At 39.8% G+C, this 20,023-nt stretch overlaps 3 protein-coding genes across 3 annotated transcripts; all 3 read left to right on the top strand.

Moving 5' to 3' along the window:
• Positions 1-1,262: 1,262 nt before the first annotated feature.
• On the top strand, positions 1,263-2,407 carry LOC149713650 (uncharacterized). Its single transcript, XM_089844098.1, has one exon. The coding sequence runs from the start codon at positions 1,559-1,561 to the stop codon at positions 2,405-2,407; it is 849 nt and encodes a 282-aa protein (XP_089700224.1). The 5' UTR covers positions 1,263-1,558.
• Positions 2,408-2,919: 512 nt separating this feature from the next.
• LOC149713649 (uncharacterized) lies at positions 2,920-6,518 on the top strand. Its single transcript, XM_089844097.1, has 6 exons — positions 2,920-4,303; positions 4,373-4,456; positions 4,514-4,701; positions 5,215-5,415; positions 5,512-5,831; positions 6,038-6,518. Exons 1-6 carry the CDS (start codon positions 2,920-2,922, stop codon positions 6,516-6,518), a joined length of 2,658 nt encoding a protein of 885 aa, XP_089700223.1.
• A 5,370-nt stretch (positions 6,519-11,888) lies between these two features.
• LOC149713648 (putative methyltransferase DDB_G0268948) lies at positions 11,889-19,282 on the top strand. The gene is made up of 7 exons (XM_089843914.1): positions 11,889-12,370; positions 12,940-12,961; positions 14,305-14,446; positions 15,679-15,895; positions 17,193-17,287; positions 18,446-18,580; positions 19,058-19,282. Exons 1-7 carry the CDS (start codon positions 12,263-12,265, stop codon positions 19,134-19,136), a joined length of 798 nt encoding a protein of 265 aa, XP_089700040.1. The 5' UTR covers positions 11,889-12,262; the 3' UTR covers positions 19,137-19,282.
• Positions 19,283-20,023: the final 741 nt, after the last annotated feature.

Below are 20,023 nucleotides of genomic sequence, written 5' to 3'. Positions count from 1 at the left end.
TCGCGCTAGAGACCTTATTGGGCTCAGCAGATGAGATATTAGGCTGGCAGTCGGTTTTCTGACCGGGCACTGTCGGATCAATAGGCATCTCCATCTGATGGGCCTTGCTGACTACCCTCTCTGCAGGTCGTGCCGGGAGAAAGAAGAAACTTCCTCTCACGTACTGTGCGAGTGCAACTGCTTTGCCTCTCTCAGACTAGAATACTTTGATTCACACACTGTGGAACCCTTGCGGGTCTCCTCTATCACGGTGGAGCGAATTCTCCGCTTCGCCGCGGCTTCGGGTCTCTTCAAGACCCGATTCAAATAACTATTTATTTGAATCAGGTCTTGGAGAGACCTGATTATGAGGGTGCACAATATGCCTCTGGCATCGGTGATAGGGCGGGAGCCCCCCTATTTCAATAATAATAATAATAATAATAATAATAATAATAATAATAATAATAATAATAATAATAATAATAATAATAATAATAATAATAATAATAATAATAATAATAATCACAAAGCAAAGATTCAACTTCATTCACTATGAAATTTGAACCGGGGAGATATTAAAATAAATAGAGGTAAAGAAGAAATATTCTTGAATAGGACCATTTGGGTAATTAGAATATCGTAAATTAAATAAAATATGTGATTTCGAATTTTGAAATTGACACCTTTAACAACTGGCGAAGAACGCGAGTCCTCGTTTCTTTCTTCATTTTAAGGGGTGTAACGGCCATATCGCAAACGCGAAATGGCGTTACCCCTGGTAGGCCGTTGCTCCTCATAACGTTAAAATTAGCGAGCTTGGGGTGGCAGCGGAACGAGCATACGCTTGTAAAACTATCAGGGGGTCTAAGAAAGTCCTATTGCACCGTGAGACTGTCCTCATCGGAATCCCGACAGAGACTTAACCCCTTGAAAGTCAAGGGGAAGGAACCCTTAGACCCGACTCGAGACCCTGTGTCCATAAAAGGAGAGGCCGGGGACGAAGAAGGGACCTTTTATCTTTTGGCTGCTCACCGAAGAGAGGAAGCTCTACTTTTTACTTTGAACTTTTTATTTTAAACTTTAAACGATGACTGGGTGAGTGAGAATAAATTATTGGTTGCTAAAACAGTGCTGTATTACTCTAGGGTAAGCCCACCAGTTTTGTAGGGCTTACAAACTGGCGCCCAACGTGGGGCTTTGGGAACATAGAGTATTACATGGACTTAGTTTAATTTTTCTCTAAGTTTAATTTAAAAAAGTGTTGTGGTCGCGACCCGATTTAGTTGATTGAAAGTTAGTTTAGTTTAGAAATTAGTGATTTTAGTATAGTGATACCACTATATTGAATTATGCCGGAAACTAGATCCGGGGTTTCCACTAATAATGACGAAGGCGCAGTGTCCGGAGATCCGGCGCTACAAATGAGTCAACTTATTAGTGATGCCCTGCGTCAAGCCTTTCAAGGTTTTGTCTCAGGTAGTGGGGTAGCTAGTGTTGGAAATCCAACGCAAACACCTCAGGTAAGTTGTGAGTAGACGCTCCAACCTATTTAGGACCCGCAGATGAGAAATCTCCGATGGATTTCCTCGAGGCTCTTCTGCGGTATCAATCAGCGACCGGCTATAGTGATAAGGATATCCTTTTTCACGTGATCCCTTTGTCTTTACAAGGGCCGGCCGATCGCTGGTTTAAATTTGTGGGGGGTTCAGCCGCTTTCAAAAACCTTTCGGAATTCCGAGATTGTTTTAGAAAAGAGTATCAGGCTACTGATTACTCTAGGCGCATTCAAATTGAGTTGGATAACCGAACTCAAGGAGAAAATGAACCGTTCACTCAGTACATCCATTGTTTATCGGAGTATTCTCACCGATTAGAGACACCGGAGTCTGAGTCGGTACAAATTCAGCGAGTCCTACGGCAGTGTCATCCGACATACCGTAGAATGCTAAGAGGGAAAGCTTTCGCTGCCCTTGCTGAATTGGCTGAGGAGGCTAAGATTATTCAATCTGACCTCCTAGCCGAGGTAATGTACAGACCCCCACCGTCAATGGCGGAATCCTTGGAACCTGGTTTGGCATATGGGGCAAGCGCTACGATTGAGCAATCGCATCAATCGGTTAGTAAAGCCGTCACTATGTCTGTTTCTGCGGATGCAAATGCATTTGCGGGAAACCAGGTGGGAGTAGGATTGGCAGCCTTGGATCCGTACTCTTATTTTAGAGTACAGAGACAAGTGATGAGCGGAGTAAATACTCGCTCAGGTAATAATTCTGGTGCAACTTTTAATGCACAATCCAATGACGGAAATCCAGTCCAAAGGAGAGGTAATCGGGGTATTGGGCGCTGTTACAAGTGCAACCAACCCGGCCATTTCAAAAGGGATTGTACTAATCCGGGAAATGGGCAAACGAGGCAACCAAGATAATCGGAAATCCGAATCATTCTTGGGAGGGACCTCGTGATAAAATTGAAACCAAAATAACGAGGGCCAAATACCAGGCAAGAAATTCGAAAACTCGAATTTTCGCGCCATCGGTTAATCGCTGTTCCGATTTTGGCGGGAAAACTCCCCCATTATTGAGATTTCAAGCTATGGGGCAATCGTTCCTTGGCTTGTTAGATAGCGGATCGTCAGTTTCTTTGTTGGGCGATGAATTCATACCCATGTTTGAAGAACGCGAAATGGCGATAAAAGCTAATAGGACAATGGTTAGATTCGGTCGCGGCACATGCCGCGTAGCCGGAGATATCCGTCTCCAGGTATATTGGCCCGGAGGGAAAAGAAGGCAGCGCTTTCCTATTGTCCGAGGTCTTACACCCTCAGTTATTTTTGGGAGAGATTTTCTTCGAGGAACGGGGATAGACATTAGGTTAAGTGAAGGTGGGTGGTAAATCGGCCCCTTCCCTCAAAACGTCACCCCGTTCGATACCGAAGAAATGGAAAAAGGGGCGTCTAATTGCTTTGGCGAAATCGTCAAAAGTGAAAAAGACCCCTTAAATGTGTTAAAAGCTTTAGCGTCGAAATCGACCTATAGCAAAGATAAAAGAGCTAGGTTGGTGGATATGCTTTCGGAATTCCAAAGTATATTCACAAAGAAACCTGGCGAAACCTCGCTAATTGAGCACTCTATAGAGACGGGTGACGCTAGGCCTATAGCGTGTCATCCCCGTCCGGTTAGCAATAAGAAGAGGGAGGAGATCGACAGGGCTTTTGATGAGTTGTTGGAACTGGGAGTTATACGACCATCCAATAGTCCCTGGGCGTCCCCGATAGTTCTTGTTGAGAAAGCTAACCCAAAGCCGGGTGAGATCAAACGGCTTTGTGTAGATGTGCGGAGGTTAAATGACGTGACTACCGCCGATAGGTATCCAATGCCTTCGATACCTGATATTTTAGCGTACTTAGGGAAGGCGCGGTATTTCACGACAATAGATCTCACAAAGGGGTTCCTCCAAGTGAGGATGAAAGATAGCGATATACAAAAGACAGCTTTCGTGTGCCATAGGGGACTTTACGAATTCGTAAAGATGCCCTTTGGACTTAAAAACGCACCGGCAACTTTCATGCGATTAGTTGACCGTGTGTTAGGACCCTGTAAATGGAATTTCGCTCTCGGTTTTTATGATGATATCACCATATATTCCGAGACGTTTGAGGATCATTTGATTCACATTCGAGAAATTCTAGGCCGCCTTAAAGATGCCGGATTAACTATTAATCCGAGCAAGGTGCAACTTTGCACGAATACCGTTAATCTTCTCGGTTATAAGGTTGGTCCAGGGCGCTGTATGCCAAATCCCGATAAGTTTCGAGCGATTGAGGAATTCCCGATCCCTCGAGACGTGAAATCATTACAAAGATTTCTTGGCATGATAGGTTATTACCGCCAGTTTATACCGAACTTTGCGGGAATAGCTCGTCCTTTGTATAACCTATTTAAGAAGGATTCCACGTGGCGTTGGGAGGAAACCCATACCAACGCTATGAGGGAGTTAGTGGAAAAGGTAAAGAGTACCTCGGAATTAGCTCTCCCGGATTTGAATAAGAAATTTCTTATTCAAACCGATGCTAGTAGCCACGGCTTGGGTGCAGTATTGGCACAAGAGACAGATAGAGGATTAATGCCTATCTGGTTTATAAGTCGTGGGCTGACTCCAGCAGAGCGTAATTATTCCACTACAGAGTTAGAATGTCTTGCAGTAGTATTCGCTCTCAAGAAATTTAAAATGTACGTTGAAGGTACTGATGTGATAATCGAAACCGACCATCAGGCCCTTCAATGGCTTAAAAAGATGAAAGAGCCAGTTGGAAGATTAGCCCGCTGATCTCTAGGCCTCCAACCATTTAATTACGAGGTGCGATACCGCCCTGGTAAATTAAATTTGGTAGCCGATGCTCTAAGTCGGGCACCAATCGAAACCGAATTGGCCGATGAAGAAGCCGTCACATTGGTTGCAAATGAAGTAGTGGGGGGTAACACACCCAAGTTGGGTTGACCTTTTAATAAAGAGGCGATAATAAAATCCCAAGCTACTGATCCAGAGTTATCTCGTTTAATCGAGGAGTTAGAGCGTGTTAGAAGCTCTGTAGACCCGGAAACGGCAATAAAGGCCGGGGCAGTATTGGATCAGTATGTAATGGATCAAGACGGTCTTCTATTAAGATACTTTGCACCATGGGACGAGGAAGATGAGGATGCCCTAGAGAAAGCTTGGAAGGTAGTACTACCTCGAAGCTTGAGGCTAGAGGCAATTAAATATTTTCACGACGAGCCCCTTGCCGGCCACCTGGGTGTTTGTAAAACGTATAAACGTTTACAATCCCGAGTCACGTGGTCGGGTATGAAGCGCGACGTTTTGAAGTATGTTCGGGGTTGTGAGATGTGTCAAAAATCGAAGCCATCTGCACAATTAAAGCTATCAAGCGTTCGTAGCGAAAGGCCGTGGGAATTAGTGACCTGTGATCTCATGGGTCCCTATACCCGCAGTTCGAAAGGTAATCAATACCTGCTCGTCATCGTAGACCATTTCACTAAGTGGGTAGAAACCTACCCCTTACGAAAAATGACTACGGAGAAAATATGGGAGAAGTTATTTGAAGTTCTCTGTCGATTTGAATTCCCAAAGGAACTGATTACTGATAATGCTTCTGTGTTTTCCAGTCCGAAATTCAAGGAGACATGTAAAAGATTGGGTATACGCCCGAAAAATTCATCTCCGTATCATGCTCAGGCAAACATTACTGAGCGCATGAATAGGAATATCAAGCCTATGATTATTTCTTATATTGAGAAACATAGGGATTGGGATGCTCGTATTCCTGAGTTGGGCTTCGCCTTAAGGTCGGCTGAAAACAGCTCGACTGGGTTCACGCCCGCGGCGATGAATTTCGGTAGGGAGCTGTGCGCTCCGTTAGATTGGGAATTGGAACCGGTAAATACTTACTAGAACCGAGACCCAGATCTGTTTGCTGAGAGACTGAAGGTTAGACTTCATGATGTTATCGATCATGCAAGGCATAACCTGCAGGACTCGAAGCTGAAGCAGAAACTGCACTACGACAAGCGTCGGAGACACGTGTATTTTCGACGTGGCGACCTTGTTTTGCGCCGTACGCACCCTCTTTCCGATGCGAGTCGTGGTTTCACGGCTTCGCTCGCGAAAAAGTACGACGGCCCATTCGTAGTGCAGGAAAGAACTACCCCGTTGACGTACAGGTTGGAGGAGGAAACTACGCGAAAATTCGCTGGTATCTCTCACGTTTCAAACCTGAAACGGTACACTCCACCTTGGACGGGAGACTCTCCGCAGGATAGCGAAATCGCAGGTGAAAACTCACCTATCGAAACGTAGGAGGAGAGGGCGGAGAGAGAGCGAAAAGAGTGTTCCTCGCCATAGGTACAATTTACGTTCCACCAGAGGAAACCCTTTGTAACGTTTTTGGGTGGGGGAAACCAAACCACGACACTCTTTTCATTTAACCCTTGGGAATTGTAAGAAACCTTACAATAACCGAAAGACTAATTTATCTTGCGCATACGCGTGATTTAAATAGTAGTACCAAATGTAGCTGTACCAGCAATAGAGGTCGCGCCCGGCGTCAGGGAAGCGGACCAGTGGTGGTGGTGGCCCAAGGCGGCCAGGCCCAACACCAGGGCCAGCCGCAGAAACAACAGGGCGCCGTGGGGAAGCTGGTGGGAAGGGCACCCGTCCCACCAAAGATGACAGCAAAGGCGCCCCAACAGCCAAGTAGGCGAAGCGTCGCCACTTGGTGCCACTCGGGCCAAATCTATTACAGCGACGCCCGGTGGCCGGCTGGCCAGATAACCAGCCGTGTTGGGGGCCCAACCCCCAATATATTTAGGGGGAAGACCCTCACCCCTGACGGCCTCGTCGGGGTGAGTGGGACCGACTTTGGGGCCGCAGCCGCGGCTCCATCTCTGCTGGAGGTTCACGAGTCCGGCCCGTCCGAATTCTCGGACGCGTTGGATTTGTCGCCAATGCTGGAGGACGAAGAGCTTTTCTCCTTGGAATAGCACAGCCCTACCCATTAAGTATTTTTTGGGTGGGGGAGTTGTAACGGCCATATCGCAAACGCGAAATGGCGTTACCCCTGGTAGGCCGTTGCTCCTCATAACGTTAAAATTAGCGAGCTTGGGGTGGCAGCGGAACGAGCATACGCTTGTAAAACTATCAGGGGGGTCTAAGAAAGTCCTATTGCACCGTGCAACTGTCCTCATCGGAATCCCGACAGAGACTTAACCCCTTGACCAAAAGTCATGGGGGAAGGACCCCGTAGACCCGACTTGAGACCCTGTGTCTATAAAAGGAGGGGCCGGGGACGAAGAAGGGACCTTTTATCTTTTGGCTGCTCACCGAAGAGAGGAAGCTCTACTTTTTACTTTGTACTTTTTATTTTAAACTTTAAACGATGACTGGGTGAGTGAGAATAAATTATTGGTTGCTAAAACAGTGCTGTATTACTCTAGGGTAAGCCTACCAGTTTGATTGGGGTTACAGGGGTCATCTTAAAATACTACAAACATAACTCGAAAAAGACAGCTTGGACCAGTCTGGGAAATAGCACACTTCCTCTGGTTCAAAACCAGTTTATTAATTGCTTGGACTAGTTTTTTAATTCAAAAAGTGGGGTTTACTGGTCCTCGCGACCAGTTTATTAATTGCAAATCTATAGGAGAACAAAGGCTGGGACCAGTCCGGAGACCAGTTTATTATTTCAGAAACGAGGGGGTCACTGGTCCAAAGGACTAGTTTAAAAAATATCCTTATTTCCCAGACTGGCTTGGGCATCAAATTGTCCAAGACTTTATCCACTCAAAAGCGTCCATAGGACCAAATGTATTTCAAGAATACCAAAATTTTTCGAGATACCGATTTATAAGTCTAGTTGTAAAAAGTTCTTCATTATTTTGTGTACTTTAACAAGATTTAAAGTAATACCACGCGATTAGTGCATTAGGTTAATTCCAAGGAAAAACTAGCGTTTATACATCCATAGATCAATTTCATAACTTTTCCTTTCAACGAAGAAGGCGCAGTTTGAAAGAATAATTTGGGTGGTTGCGATTCGAAGAAGACCAGATAAATGTGCGAGAGTTTCGACTTTATTTTTATTTCTTTTATCGGCAAAAATTGTGAGTTCCGAATTGGTTTTTCCGTTCAGCCAGCTAATTACCTCATCGATTCGAAAAGTAAAAGTCGCCGACGAACTCCCCCAAACTGCGTCCAAAGCGAGTCTTCACAAAAAGAGAAATATGGAAAATATTTTCTACCTATATAAATATAACGCGGAGCTGATAAACCTCGGCCTTCACGACGGTCTAAGCATCCTCCCCCAGTTGCCAAGGGGGAAGGAAGCACGGAGCTCTCTTTAGCCTAAGCCTACTTTAAATATCCGACTATCTATTTTGAACAGAGAAGTTCGATTTCAAATTTCATTATTGAATTCCTTATGGTAGGCCAAACTATATTAAATGTAGGCACTGATAAGGAAGAAATCTAATGTGTTTAAAGCTAGTACATGTTCTCAGGGCGGGTGGACTTGAAACACATATACATTAATCGTTGTGTAGAATAATAATTCAATTTTATGAAGAGAGACTCCACTTTTAAGGGACGTGTTCATTATCAAGTTCCCCTCAATTATAAAGGAGTATGTTTTACGTTATCAACCGATTTGAAGGCGTTTTACGTTATCAACCGATTTGAAGGCGTTTTACGTTATCAACCGATTTGAAGGCCTAACGTGACTCGGGAATGGAAGTTCATTAAGGTAAGCCCTACTTTATTTGTAATTTATGCTAAACAAAGTAGGGTTGGTACTGGTGAACACTTTTTGCAAATCTTTGAATAACTTCCGTGGCGCTAACGTTAGACACCTGAAACTTTCAGGACATGAAATATGGTTCTTTAGACACAAATGGTTTTTGTTTTCAGCTTTTTAACTCTTTTAAATTTTGCACAATATCCCATTTCCAAAACCCCTTAGAGGACCCCAAATGTGAACAGTCGCTGGTAAATGTAAACACCCTGACCCTAAATAGTGAACGCGGGACCCAAATGTGAACACCAATGCTAATCAAATGGGAGGAATAAAAAAGGCCCTAGGAAAAAGCTACCAATACGTAGGGCCTAAATTCATGCACCCGGACAGAAGTGGATCATATTACAGCTCCCTAGAAGTACTGGACGATATAACATCGCCGTGCATCAGCATTGTCTCCTAGCACTGAAGAGAAAACGGTATATGCGAAACGCAGCGGCGAATTTGTGAACTAAACCAGAGGAATGATTTTGGCGCGAAAGAAATTTTTAATAAGCGGGGCAAGCAAACGGAAGTAAGTGGTAGCTAATGAGGAAAGGTTTGGGAGAGAAGAGCGCGGAAGGAAACAAGTTGTTCCATGCAAAGTGTTGGGTTGTGAATATAATGGTAAAAGTCCACTTTACTTTTCCGATTTTAAAAAATAATTGGCGGTCTATTTTTTATTTGCGGTATTTTTTGAACGCTTGTGTTGAAAAGGAAATTAATATGAATTCAAATGATCAAAATAGCCTTCATAATGCTAGAATATTTTTAATGTATCCCTAGTACAGCACTGAGCTTCCACCGATTTGAATGTTTTTAGCGATGATAGTTGGACCGATTTATTACTAATTATAGGTTATGTGAGTAGACATAGAAATTTGTTTTCGTTTTTAAAGTGTGGCAAGTCTTTTCAATGATTTAACGTTTTCTGTCAATATTTTTCTGTTTTAAAAAACGTTTTAGTTGCTTACGGTTTAGTGCTTTTAATATCACATAGATCGTGTTCAGATGTCTCTTTAATTTGGGCTTGCAACGATTGCAATTAGTTACATTGATCCTACGCGTTTTTTCTAATTAGCAAAGAAACATAAGCCATTCTAAATCAAAATTATAACGCGATAACAAGCTTCACACTAATCACGACACTGACGGTGGTCTGACAGACATTATCATCAACCGGAACTTCCGTAGGTTAACCTAACTCAAGATCCGGGTTAATGGGAAAACTATACTTGTAAAACTGGGCTATAGATGGCGGGCTTGGATGTCTTGGAAGAAAACGCTGTTCACAAAAGCATAACCTACGTCCAGCACTTATAGGGAGCTGTAATATGATTCACTTATGACCCGGATTAAAGTTTACGCAGATTTAATAAGTGATAATTGGGTAATATAGTTGAAAACAATACCTGAGTCAAAATGCTCAATAATTCGTCGAGAAGTCACATTTTATTCAGTCCCTAGCATAACAGCTGACTCGGTTTGTCGTTTTCCCGCCCAATAAGTAGTGGTAGCTACGGCCCTCTTACGGATAAATTGATAACTTTACTAAAGGCGCGAAATTTGAGTCTTTTTTTGGGTCAATGATATGTTTTAAAGTTAAATATTATCCGAAAGTAGCCTGTTTACACCACTGTTACGATTAATCTTTTAGCCTAAGCCTACTTTAAATATCCGACTATCTATTTTGAACAGAGAAGTTCGATTTCAAATTTCATTATTGAATTCCTTATGGTAGGCCAAACTATATTAAATGTAGGCACTGATAAGGAAGAAATCTAATGTGTTTAAAGCTAGTACATCTTCTCAGGGCGGGTGGACTTGAAACACATATACATTAATCGTTGTGTAGAATAATAATTCAATTTTATGAAGAGAGACTCCACTTTTAAGGGACGTGTTCATTATCAAGTTCCCCTCAATTATAAAGGAGTATGTTTTACGTTATCAACCGATTTGAAGGCGTTTTACGTTATCAACCGATTTGAAGGCGTTTTACGTTGTCAACCGATTTGAAGGCCTATGTAAATATAAGGGATTGGTGAAATACACCATAATCCGTAACCTTTACTTTGATATTATTATATAATGATGTTTATACAGACAAATAATATATTTAATTCAGGGTAAATAAGCAAGTTACAGTAAATTGTTGAGATGTTATTGGATTATTATTGAAAGTTTTGTTTTGATACCCAAGATCTTGGATGATACTGCACACTTTTCCTGATTGAACGCCTGACATTTCCAAACTGTTCAATAATGAACAATTGCGCTTACTTTTGAATAGGACTGTTCACGAGCCGAGCTGAGCGAGCTTTTTAAAAGCTCGGCTCGGCTTGACTCAAAAAACCGGCGGCTCGGCTCGACTCGAGTCGAGCTGGGTCTTGGCTCGGCTCTAGCTCGGCTCGGCTCGAAAATGATCGAGCCGAGCCAAGCTGGCTCGATTAATATATACATTTTTAAAAAAATTGCTACTACCAACGTCAAACTTGAGAACGAAATGCCTTCTCATGTTTAGGAATGTAGAGGTTCAGTAAAACCCGCTCGGTAAAATGTGCTCAGGGTTAGAGACGAGAGATTTTTCCCACGCTATATTTCGTGTAAAAATACATCGGAAAGCTATTGGTGGAGAGAATAAAGACTAAAAGGGAAGCACTATATCAGTGACCAAGCTCGCGAGCCGGCTCGCGAGTCGTAGTGGCTCGATGCCTGTCGGCTCGGCTCGGCTCGACCATAAAAAAAGCTCGCTCGACGCTCGTTAATTAATAGAGCCGCAAAAGTGGCGGCTCGGCTCGGCTCGGCTCGAACTCGGCTCGTTCGTCACGAACCCGAGCTGGCTCGAGCTCGTGAACAATCCCACTTTTGAATACCCATTGAACGCTGTTTTTCTTATAGTGTTGTTTTCTAGCCAAAACACTCGTTTAAACCCCAAAAACACTCTCGTGTGAACGCCCATAACGCTCTCGTTTGAACGCCTATATCACACTCGTTTGAACGCCCATAACGCTCTCGTTTGAACGCCTATATCACACTCGTTTGAACGCCCATAACGCTCTCATTTGAGTGTCAAAAACAATCTCGTTGGAACGCCATTAACATCCTCGTCTGAATGCGCAAAAATTTGTTATTTGAACGTCTAAAACGCTCTTCTTTTAATACTTATATAACCTATAGAACGCCATAACTACCATAACTGAACGCTTCATTAGCGCAAGGTGGTTATTCAAAATTGAATGGGATAAAGATTAATTTTTGAATGGTAATACATAAGTTATTCAAAAATGAATGCTATAGTTAAGTTCTAATCAATATGACGGTAGTTTGTTCAAAAACGAATGCTAATGGATAGTTTTGAACGCGTAAAACACTCCTCGTTCAAAATTGAATATTTCTGGTTAAATCTGAATGCGTCAATAGAGGCTTGTTCAAAATTGAACGGTCGCTACCATTTTTGAATGCCAAAAGCACGCTCATTTTTTACAGTGTAGGCATCTAGTTCACTGTTATTATTGTAAAATTCATGATTTCTATATCATGTATATATATCAAACATATAATCGGAAGCGTGCTCCAACCACCAATTTTGTACTGCCATGGATCGCGACTTGTCTTTTACCAGTCCTTTTTAGGGTTTGAAGTATCCGTGACATCTTGTGCATTGAAGCTCCACACAGAAAACCCTCACAAACAGACGTACTATCGTTTCTTGGTATTACATTACCACACGTAGTTTAAAATTTTTTTCTGAAGATAGCTTGCGGTTAATTCCAATGTTTATTTAATTTTTATCTCGAGATTAAGATTATAGAATATATATGTAGATAATGTAACCTCATTTTTATCTTAGTTTCAGTAAAAGAGAGATACGGCCAGACGAAAAGTTACAACGGGATTATTGTAGAGGTACCTCATATTCTCTCTGTTGCTCTAGTAGTAGTAGTAGTTTCAAAAATGGCAGAACTGTTCAGTGATAAATCTCACGCTTCAAAGTATGCAAAGTATAGAATCGATTGTTCTGAAGAAGCTATAATTAAAACAATTGAGTACTTAAAGGAAAAGGTATTGTGAATAAAGTTTCTACGATCAGTGTGATTCAGTTTTCACTGGTTTTCCCCAGTGCCGGTTTTAACCGCTCTTAAATGCGGTTAAAACCGTCCTGGGAAAACCTATTTTCCCCAGTTTTTCCCAGTGGCGGACTGGTATTAAACTAAAAAAAAAGAAAGACCAGGCGCGTTTTATCGTTTTTGACTGTTTTGGAATATTTTTTTAGTTTTAAATTTATTTTTGGAAAAATGTAACTGCAATATGAATAAGATGCGAGCCCCATAAAATAAAAATATTTTTTTAATTATTATTAAAATTAGCTGTCAATAAATAAATTTTAATTTTAAATAAACTCTCAATATAGTTAATAGTAATAGGAAAGGCCTGGGATATAGGATGACTCGTGCCTGTGTTGTAAGAGAGTTTTTAAAGATTTTCCTGACGTAAATAGTTTTCACCGGTTAAAAGGTGGGAAAAACTAGTTTTTCCCATTTTTTCCCATTGTGCTGGTAAAAATGAAGTTTTGAACGGGAAAAAACCGCCCATGGACTGTGATTAGTATTAATAAGATGTAATCTTTTCAGTGCACGTCAACGTTAAAACTAGGTAAATGTTTCTTAAAATGCTTTTCATTAGCTGCTCTGGGGCGGAATCTTTGCACACTGAAAATGTTTACGTGTTCCATTTGCAGCTCTAGATCAACTCGCTATTGATCTGCAATAACCACAGATCGCTTGCTTAATGTTAATATGATATTCGACCGCAAGATTTTATTTAGAATAAAATTAACTTGATAGCCTAATGGTTGCTTTCGTACATTCGGTTGAATGAGAATTCTCAGTCGACGGAAATAATTTACGCTTTTAATAACTAGAATATAAATGGTGGGTTTTGGTGGTATAGGAATTGTTTAGAAAGTACCTGATAATTTATATTGAGTGTGGAGTTAATAAATCCGGAGCACAGTGGTAGAATGTCAGGATTCCTATTCTGGGACTAGGGTTCATACCCCTAAGCAGATGAAAGTAAGTTTCGCAATAATATTTGCAAATATAGAATGTCTAACACAAACGAGTTAATTAGCAATGGGACAGTGTGAGTAGGGTTAGGCTTGTAAAAGACCATAATTATGTCAACTCAAGCGTTAATAAACTATTTCTAAAATTAATTAAGGTACAAAATTTTCTTTTTAGCAATGTTTCTTGGTTTAGTACGATTCAATTAACATTATGACAGGACCGGTTAGGTTTGTGAACGACAAATAAATATTTCATCTGATGCATCACTAATTGTTTTTTCTTCGAAATATCAATATGGTGCAATTGATTTGACATAAAATAACGGTCTAACCTGATTAATTAGACCAAATTTGAAATAACCAAAATACCTATCTCTAAATGAGGTTAGCCAGCCATTAGTGTGTACTGTAATGCCTTTCTTGCTAAACTAATCGCAGTACAAGCGACGGATATCGTTCTATGAACTTCATCGTGTAGATAATAAGTTGCCACCTTTCCCAAAACATGGGCCTAATAATTAGCTTAAGTTTGTATTTGGTAGATATACTGAAATTCTACCAAAACGATTTACAAAATCATTTTAATAATATATTTGTATGGTATCAATGTGACAATTCATAGCAACGGCTATTATCTAAAACCGCACATGTGGGCCACTGTCGGTTGCATGAGAAATTCTTTCTAGCGAATTTAATTCGGTCCAATGGTACTATAAAGCCGCTAAATATAGTGTAATTTTGGTGCGAGGTAAACCAACGCTACTACCTCCAGAAACGATGCATATTTTATTTTGATATGTCGCTGTTCTCGGTTGGATTTAATGACGTAGAAGAGAGCAAATCGAGAGTGATCTTAGAGCATTCAAATGGAATACGCTATTAGAGTTAATAATGAATATTTTATTAAACATTTTTCATGTTTTAATAATAGCTGTGGATGTAGGCTGTGGAACCGGGATTAGTACTCGACAGATAGCCCCTTATTTTGAAAACGTTTTAGGGGTAGACCTGAGTAATGCGCAGTTGGAGGAAGCGCAAAATGATCCTCGTAATCCACCTAATGTGAAATACCAGTAAGTATAAGCAAAAGTAATATAAGAAACCTCCCTACGGGAGGAAATTGTACAAAGGCGAATTTTTCCCGATACATCCTCGTACCGCGAATGTCCCCGCGCACTTATACGGCCGTAAACAAAGTTTACAAAATAGGGCTGGGCCGCGTAGAGCGTAGGAATACATTCTCTGATCTCGCGATTGCGTCGGCTGCTTAAGTTTGTCAATTTCACAATCTCATTGTAATTTTAAACTTTTCGAATGAAATAATTCATGCAGTATTTTTAGATTTTGATGATAATCAATCATTAATAGACAGGCATTGACTAGATTATAGGATTTTCATAGGTCTTTGCATAAAATTTGAATTAAACCCTTACCTTGCCAAGGTATATGACTAACACTATACATAGATAGATTTTAAAATGGTGTTATTATCTATCTCGAAATTTTATTCTTGTATTCATCATTTTCATCTTCTTGGCTTCACAACAAACTAGATTTTCGTTTCGAAATAACCATATGTGAATATTTATTAGTAAAATCAGGAATCATCTGTTTCTTACGACAGACGGCTAAGCAGACTACACTAGTTTGAACGCTTTTTCCTCTTTCCTTTTCCAACGACCATATCGAAGGACTACCGTACCTTGTCCATGAGCAATAGTGTCTGAATATGGTATTTGGCGGTTCGAGGATGTCTCGCGTGTTTTAACGTTATGCCTATGGCGTCTTGTATACTTCCCTCCCGTAGGGAGATTTCTTATATTACTTCTGGTATAAGCAATATTATTTAAAAATGAAATATAAATTAACTGCAAATCTTCGGAATCTCAATATTACTCTAGTTTTATTGAACAATGTTAGGTTTATCTGTTCACTTTATTACCATTATGTTAATGTCCAACTACTTTTTGATTAATTTTAATCATATTTTCGAGCTCAAACTGCAATCTAAGAGCATTAATCAGAAATGGACTGGAATGGAGAAACGGGTTGTGGTCCTTTTAGGGCAGCGCCTCTCTAGCGCCACGCCGCGACAACTTTAAAACTTTTTCCACTCAAAACATACCCTTTAACATGATCTATGAGTTGAAAGGTTTCAGGACCCTCCCGGTAGGGCGACAACAGGCGAGGAGGGTTTTAGCTTAAAATTCCAGTCCATCTGTGTTTAATGGTCTTAGCTGCAATGTTCATTGGGCTTTTTATAGAGTTTGCGCACTAGTTAAGAGCTTTCTTAAATCTTCCCAAGGAAAAGTTCCGCAGAAAGCCTTCCTTTGGATAATAACAGTGTACAGATGGTTTGCGTTTGCAGCGCCTTACATTGGTTTAACATTGAAAGTTTCTTCGCCGAAGTTAAAAGAGTTCTAGTACCGCATGGTGTTTTGATGGTTTGGAATAGTCGAATGGCAAAGATTGTGGCTGATGATGAAAAAAAGACGGAGGGGCTAACTAGCTTATTATATGAAGTAAGTGAACTTTCATTTTCTTTAGATATAATCGCCAGAAGGATTTACAAGGATAGTTATTGATGTCAATAGTTTTTACAAATCGTAGTCTCAGGCGTGAAGAAATGCAAAATTCTAACGATAGCTTCGACTTCTCTAATCCTTTGCCGGTCTTGGTATTTATTTTCGGAAAACAGTGTTTCATGGCTATTATAAGTTCAAAATATCTCTGAGCGTCTTAAAATGGATTGTGTGCTTCTAATTTAAAAATATAGTAGGACTATTTCAGTAGAGACTTATGCAAAACTTGCATGCAATTCCAACCAACATTACAATGTGTAAAATTTACAGTCAAACTTTTCTCTCGCAATTGAATCACTCACGATTGCCCTGGCTAACATTTAAAGTAATAAAACATAGGGGTCAAGTTGTATCATGCAATGGGGCAATTCTTTTAAATTGAGTTATCGCACGTGTTTACTATCATCTAAAGGGTTGGTGTCAACCTCGCGCGTTCTATGAAAGCGTGATATCTAAATAGGTGATTAGTCATATATATCAATCAAGCCTTGAACGAAAATAGGCGGATGTCTCGTGAATTCCCCTCGTGCTAATGAAAAACAAGGTGGTCAAGTTAAAATTTTACCGTCTTTAGCAAGCGATAACTTATCGACCTGCTTAAAGTGAGGGTGAAGTAGAAAATCAAGTGATTGTTTATCGATTCTTCTACTAATTATCAGACCAGTCTTCACAGTGAAACATTCAGGAAATACTTCCGAATAGCTTTAAAATTCAAATTAGCTTCAAATTTTAAGAATAATTTTAAATAAGGACGTCCGACCAATCGCTTACCGCCCTGCCTTTTTATTAACAATATTCTCGTGGCAAGCTCCATGTCTCGCGCCACGATTGTCACGTCGAGCGCAAATTTTATCGAATCTCGCCATAAATTTCATTCGGCATGGAACGTGCCACGAGAATTTTGTTAAATCCCAGAATTGACTACATATTATCCGAAAAACTTGGGTTAACAACAAGGCGACAACATTTTGTCTGCTAAAATTTGGCCTTGAAAGCAGACGAAGGATTTCAAGTGTCGATGCTGTCTATCACCAAAGAGGCGTTCCTTCAGACAAAGCTTAGTCACATTTTCAACCCGAACTTATAAAATAATATGGCTCCATATCTCTTGGGTCAAGCCAAAAAAACCAATTAAGAAGGCAGTCCTTCATTCTCATACATCCTTTCGGTAGACTTTACAATAACGTATCTTAACACACTGCTGACGAAATTTTAAAAGAAAATATTTTATTTTTAGTTCTACGAAAAAGGCAAGCCTTATTGTGACCCTAGGGTTCAGCTTTCTTTTGAATCGTATAAGAGCGTGGAATTTCCTTTCGACGATGAAGTCAGGTAATAATCACGTTGTTCACCCAAATGCTTTATAAGAAATTTAAGATTCTTTTAACACTGGATTCCTATATCATCACAAACTGATATTTCCAAAAATATTTTGTACTTGGTTCGTTTTTGAAATACTTCAAAACGTGAAACTGATAAGTACTGATAGGACTAACTGCAATATAAATTGAGTTCACCTTTGAGTTTCAGGAATTTTTATTTTCAAAATGACAATATAACGAAAAAGTACCATATTATTGCGTAGAACCTATTTGAACGAACCAATAGAAATGTTTCATATTTGAACTTAAGAAAATGTTGCAGAGTTTTTTTTTCCAGCTTTTGAACATGAAACAGGGCAACATGTGGTCTTTAATCAAATACACAATTTCACTTATCAATTACTTACTTTACTTAAAAACGCTAAGTTTAAATGTATGAATCAAATTTTCAACGTATAATTTGTAAAATGACACGCTACATGTTAGCTTTCATGTCAACCGCTAAACTCACCATGGCCAACATATTTATTGGCTGAGAAAGCTTGTGGCATAATAGCTGCATATTCATTCTTCCGCTCTTTCTCTATGCATAGGAATCTAGGGTTAACAATTTTGCCGCTATCCTTTTAAACCCGAAATTTATAATGCCGTGAATAAACCTTTAGGATGTTGAGCTCTAATAATATAGAAGATATATAAATCGGTTCCGCCTGGATCGTATTCCCAAAATAATTTATTTTTCGAAACAATTCCAGTTTTTGAACTTAATAAAATATGCTCTAAAGCGCAAATTATTAAATTTTCAAAAAATGCGTGAATGTTTCTTTTAGTTTCGTATTAACTAGGCGAACGCCGCGTAGCCCTAACGATGATAATGAAGTAGAAGCCAATATTGCTTTCTGTGAACTGCGAACGCGGTCCCGATATTGCATATACATTTGCTCCAATTTGCGAGCTGAAAACGCGATGACAGGCAGACACACACACCCCGAGACGTTCAGTGTAATACCTATCCGTGACGTTATCGTCACTTGGAGAGGTAAAAATAGGAACGAGAATTTTATTCAAATCCATTCAGCTGTTAATTCGGGAAACAGTAACAAACATCCAAACTGACAAACTTTCACATATATATTTAGTATATGTAACACTATTCTGTTTTTTATAGAATACAGATTCTTCATGAAGTTCCAACTACAGTGAGAAATATCATTGGATATGTTCATAGTGTGTCATTTTTTCAAAGAATGAAGAATGAAAATCCGAAATTAGCTGAAACATGTACAAAACATATGGAAGACAGGTAATTGAAATGAAATTTTCATCATAACTTTTATTTTATCAAAACAGCGTTTAAAATCAGTTATATTTCTATGAACGAGGTATACAACTATATTATTAAATACAGTACGAGAAATGAGTTTTCTTAGATAATCCTACGCATTGCGTCTCTCTGCTTAAGCGTAGCTAGCCCACGAAATCTCAAGCTGCTAGTATTTATTATTTTATTTGCTCCTTGATTTAAGGTTTCATTTAATATGATATCACTTTCTTCGTTGCCTGTTAAATCTTGCTTCAGTAATTGTTTCTTTTGTGGATATTTTGAGGTATTCTAGATTTATATTCACTTCGTGTACATTTTTCCGATATAGTTATTAGGGATTTGTTCAGATGAGCGCTCTTTCTACCCATTGCATATAGCTATACCTCTCGGTGATTTGTTAGATAATTTGTGCACCTTATTTTTAATATCTAATAATCAATTATAATTTCAATTTAGGTCTTTGGAAATTCTGGGAAGCTTGGACACAGGCGTGGTGGCTCAACGCAATGGAAATCTTATCCTATGTCGACGTTAATAAATGAATCAAAGAGCGATTAAATAATTTTGATGCTTCATTTATTTTAGCGGTTCATGGTTGTATTTTAATCTTTATATATCTATATGCGCTTAAATATAATAAATAGCAAGGTGTTGTTCTGTCTGTATGAATGACTTGAGGAACTGCGGAATAAAATGGTGGTTTGAAGAATTTTATGAGCCCCTGAGCCCAGCTAGATCTCCGCTTTGTTATTTTTTGACCTCTTACTCATTGACGCTTTTCTTGTACATAAACATACAACCTCATCTTCGCACTTTTCACATACTCCAAAAGGTTTAAAACTCTCGCAATAACCTCACATGATTGATTATATCCATAAAGGTGCAATGGCAGTCTACGCACATTCCTAAGCCTAACAAATTTATAACAAGATGACCCAAGGTCTGGACCTTAATAGTACCCACATCCTTTACAAATTCAGAAGTATCCGGGACCACAGATATACAAATTAAGAAGTATCCTGGACCACAGATACTAATTAAGAAGTATTCTGGACCACAGATACTAATTAAGAAGTATCCAACCCTACAGATACAAAAATTTTCAAAAGTATCCGACCCCACATATACAAATTCAGAAGTATCTGACCCCACATATACAAATTCAGAAGTATCCGACCCTACAGATACAAATTCAGAAGTATCCAACCCTACAAATACAAATTCTGAAGTATCCGACCCAACATATACAAATTCTGAAGTATCCAACCCTACAAATACAAATTCTGAAGTATCCGACCACACATGTACAAATACAGAAGTATCCAACCGAACAAATACAAATTCAGAAGTATCCGACCCCACAGATACAAATTGGAATACTATCGACTTTGTTTTAAGCTAACAACTAACGAAAGCGAAAAC

This window comes from Phalangium opilio, unplaced genomic scaffold (genome assembly GCF_054372755.1).
Source record: "Phalangium opilio isolate 3A_F unplaced genomic scaffold, DU_Popi_V2 ptg000009l_1, whole genome shotgun sequence".
NCBI lineage: Eukaryota > Metazoa > Arthropoda > Arachnida > Opiliones > Phalangiidae > Phalangium > Phalangium opilio.
This window is presented reverse-complemented; position numbering and strand designations above follow the sequence as displayed.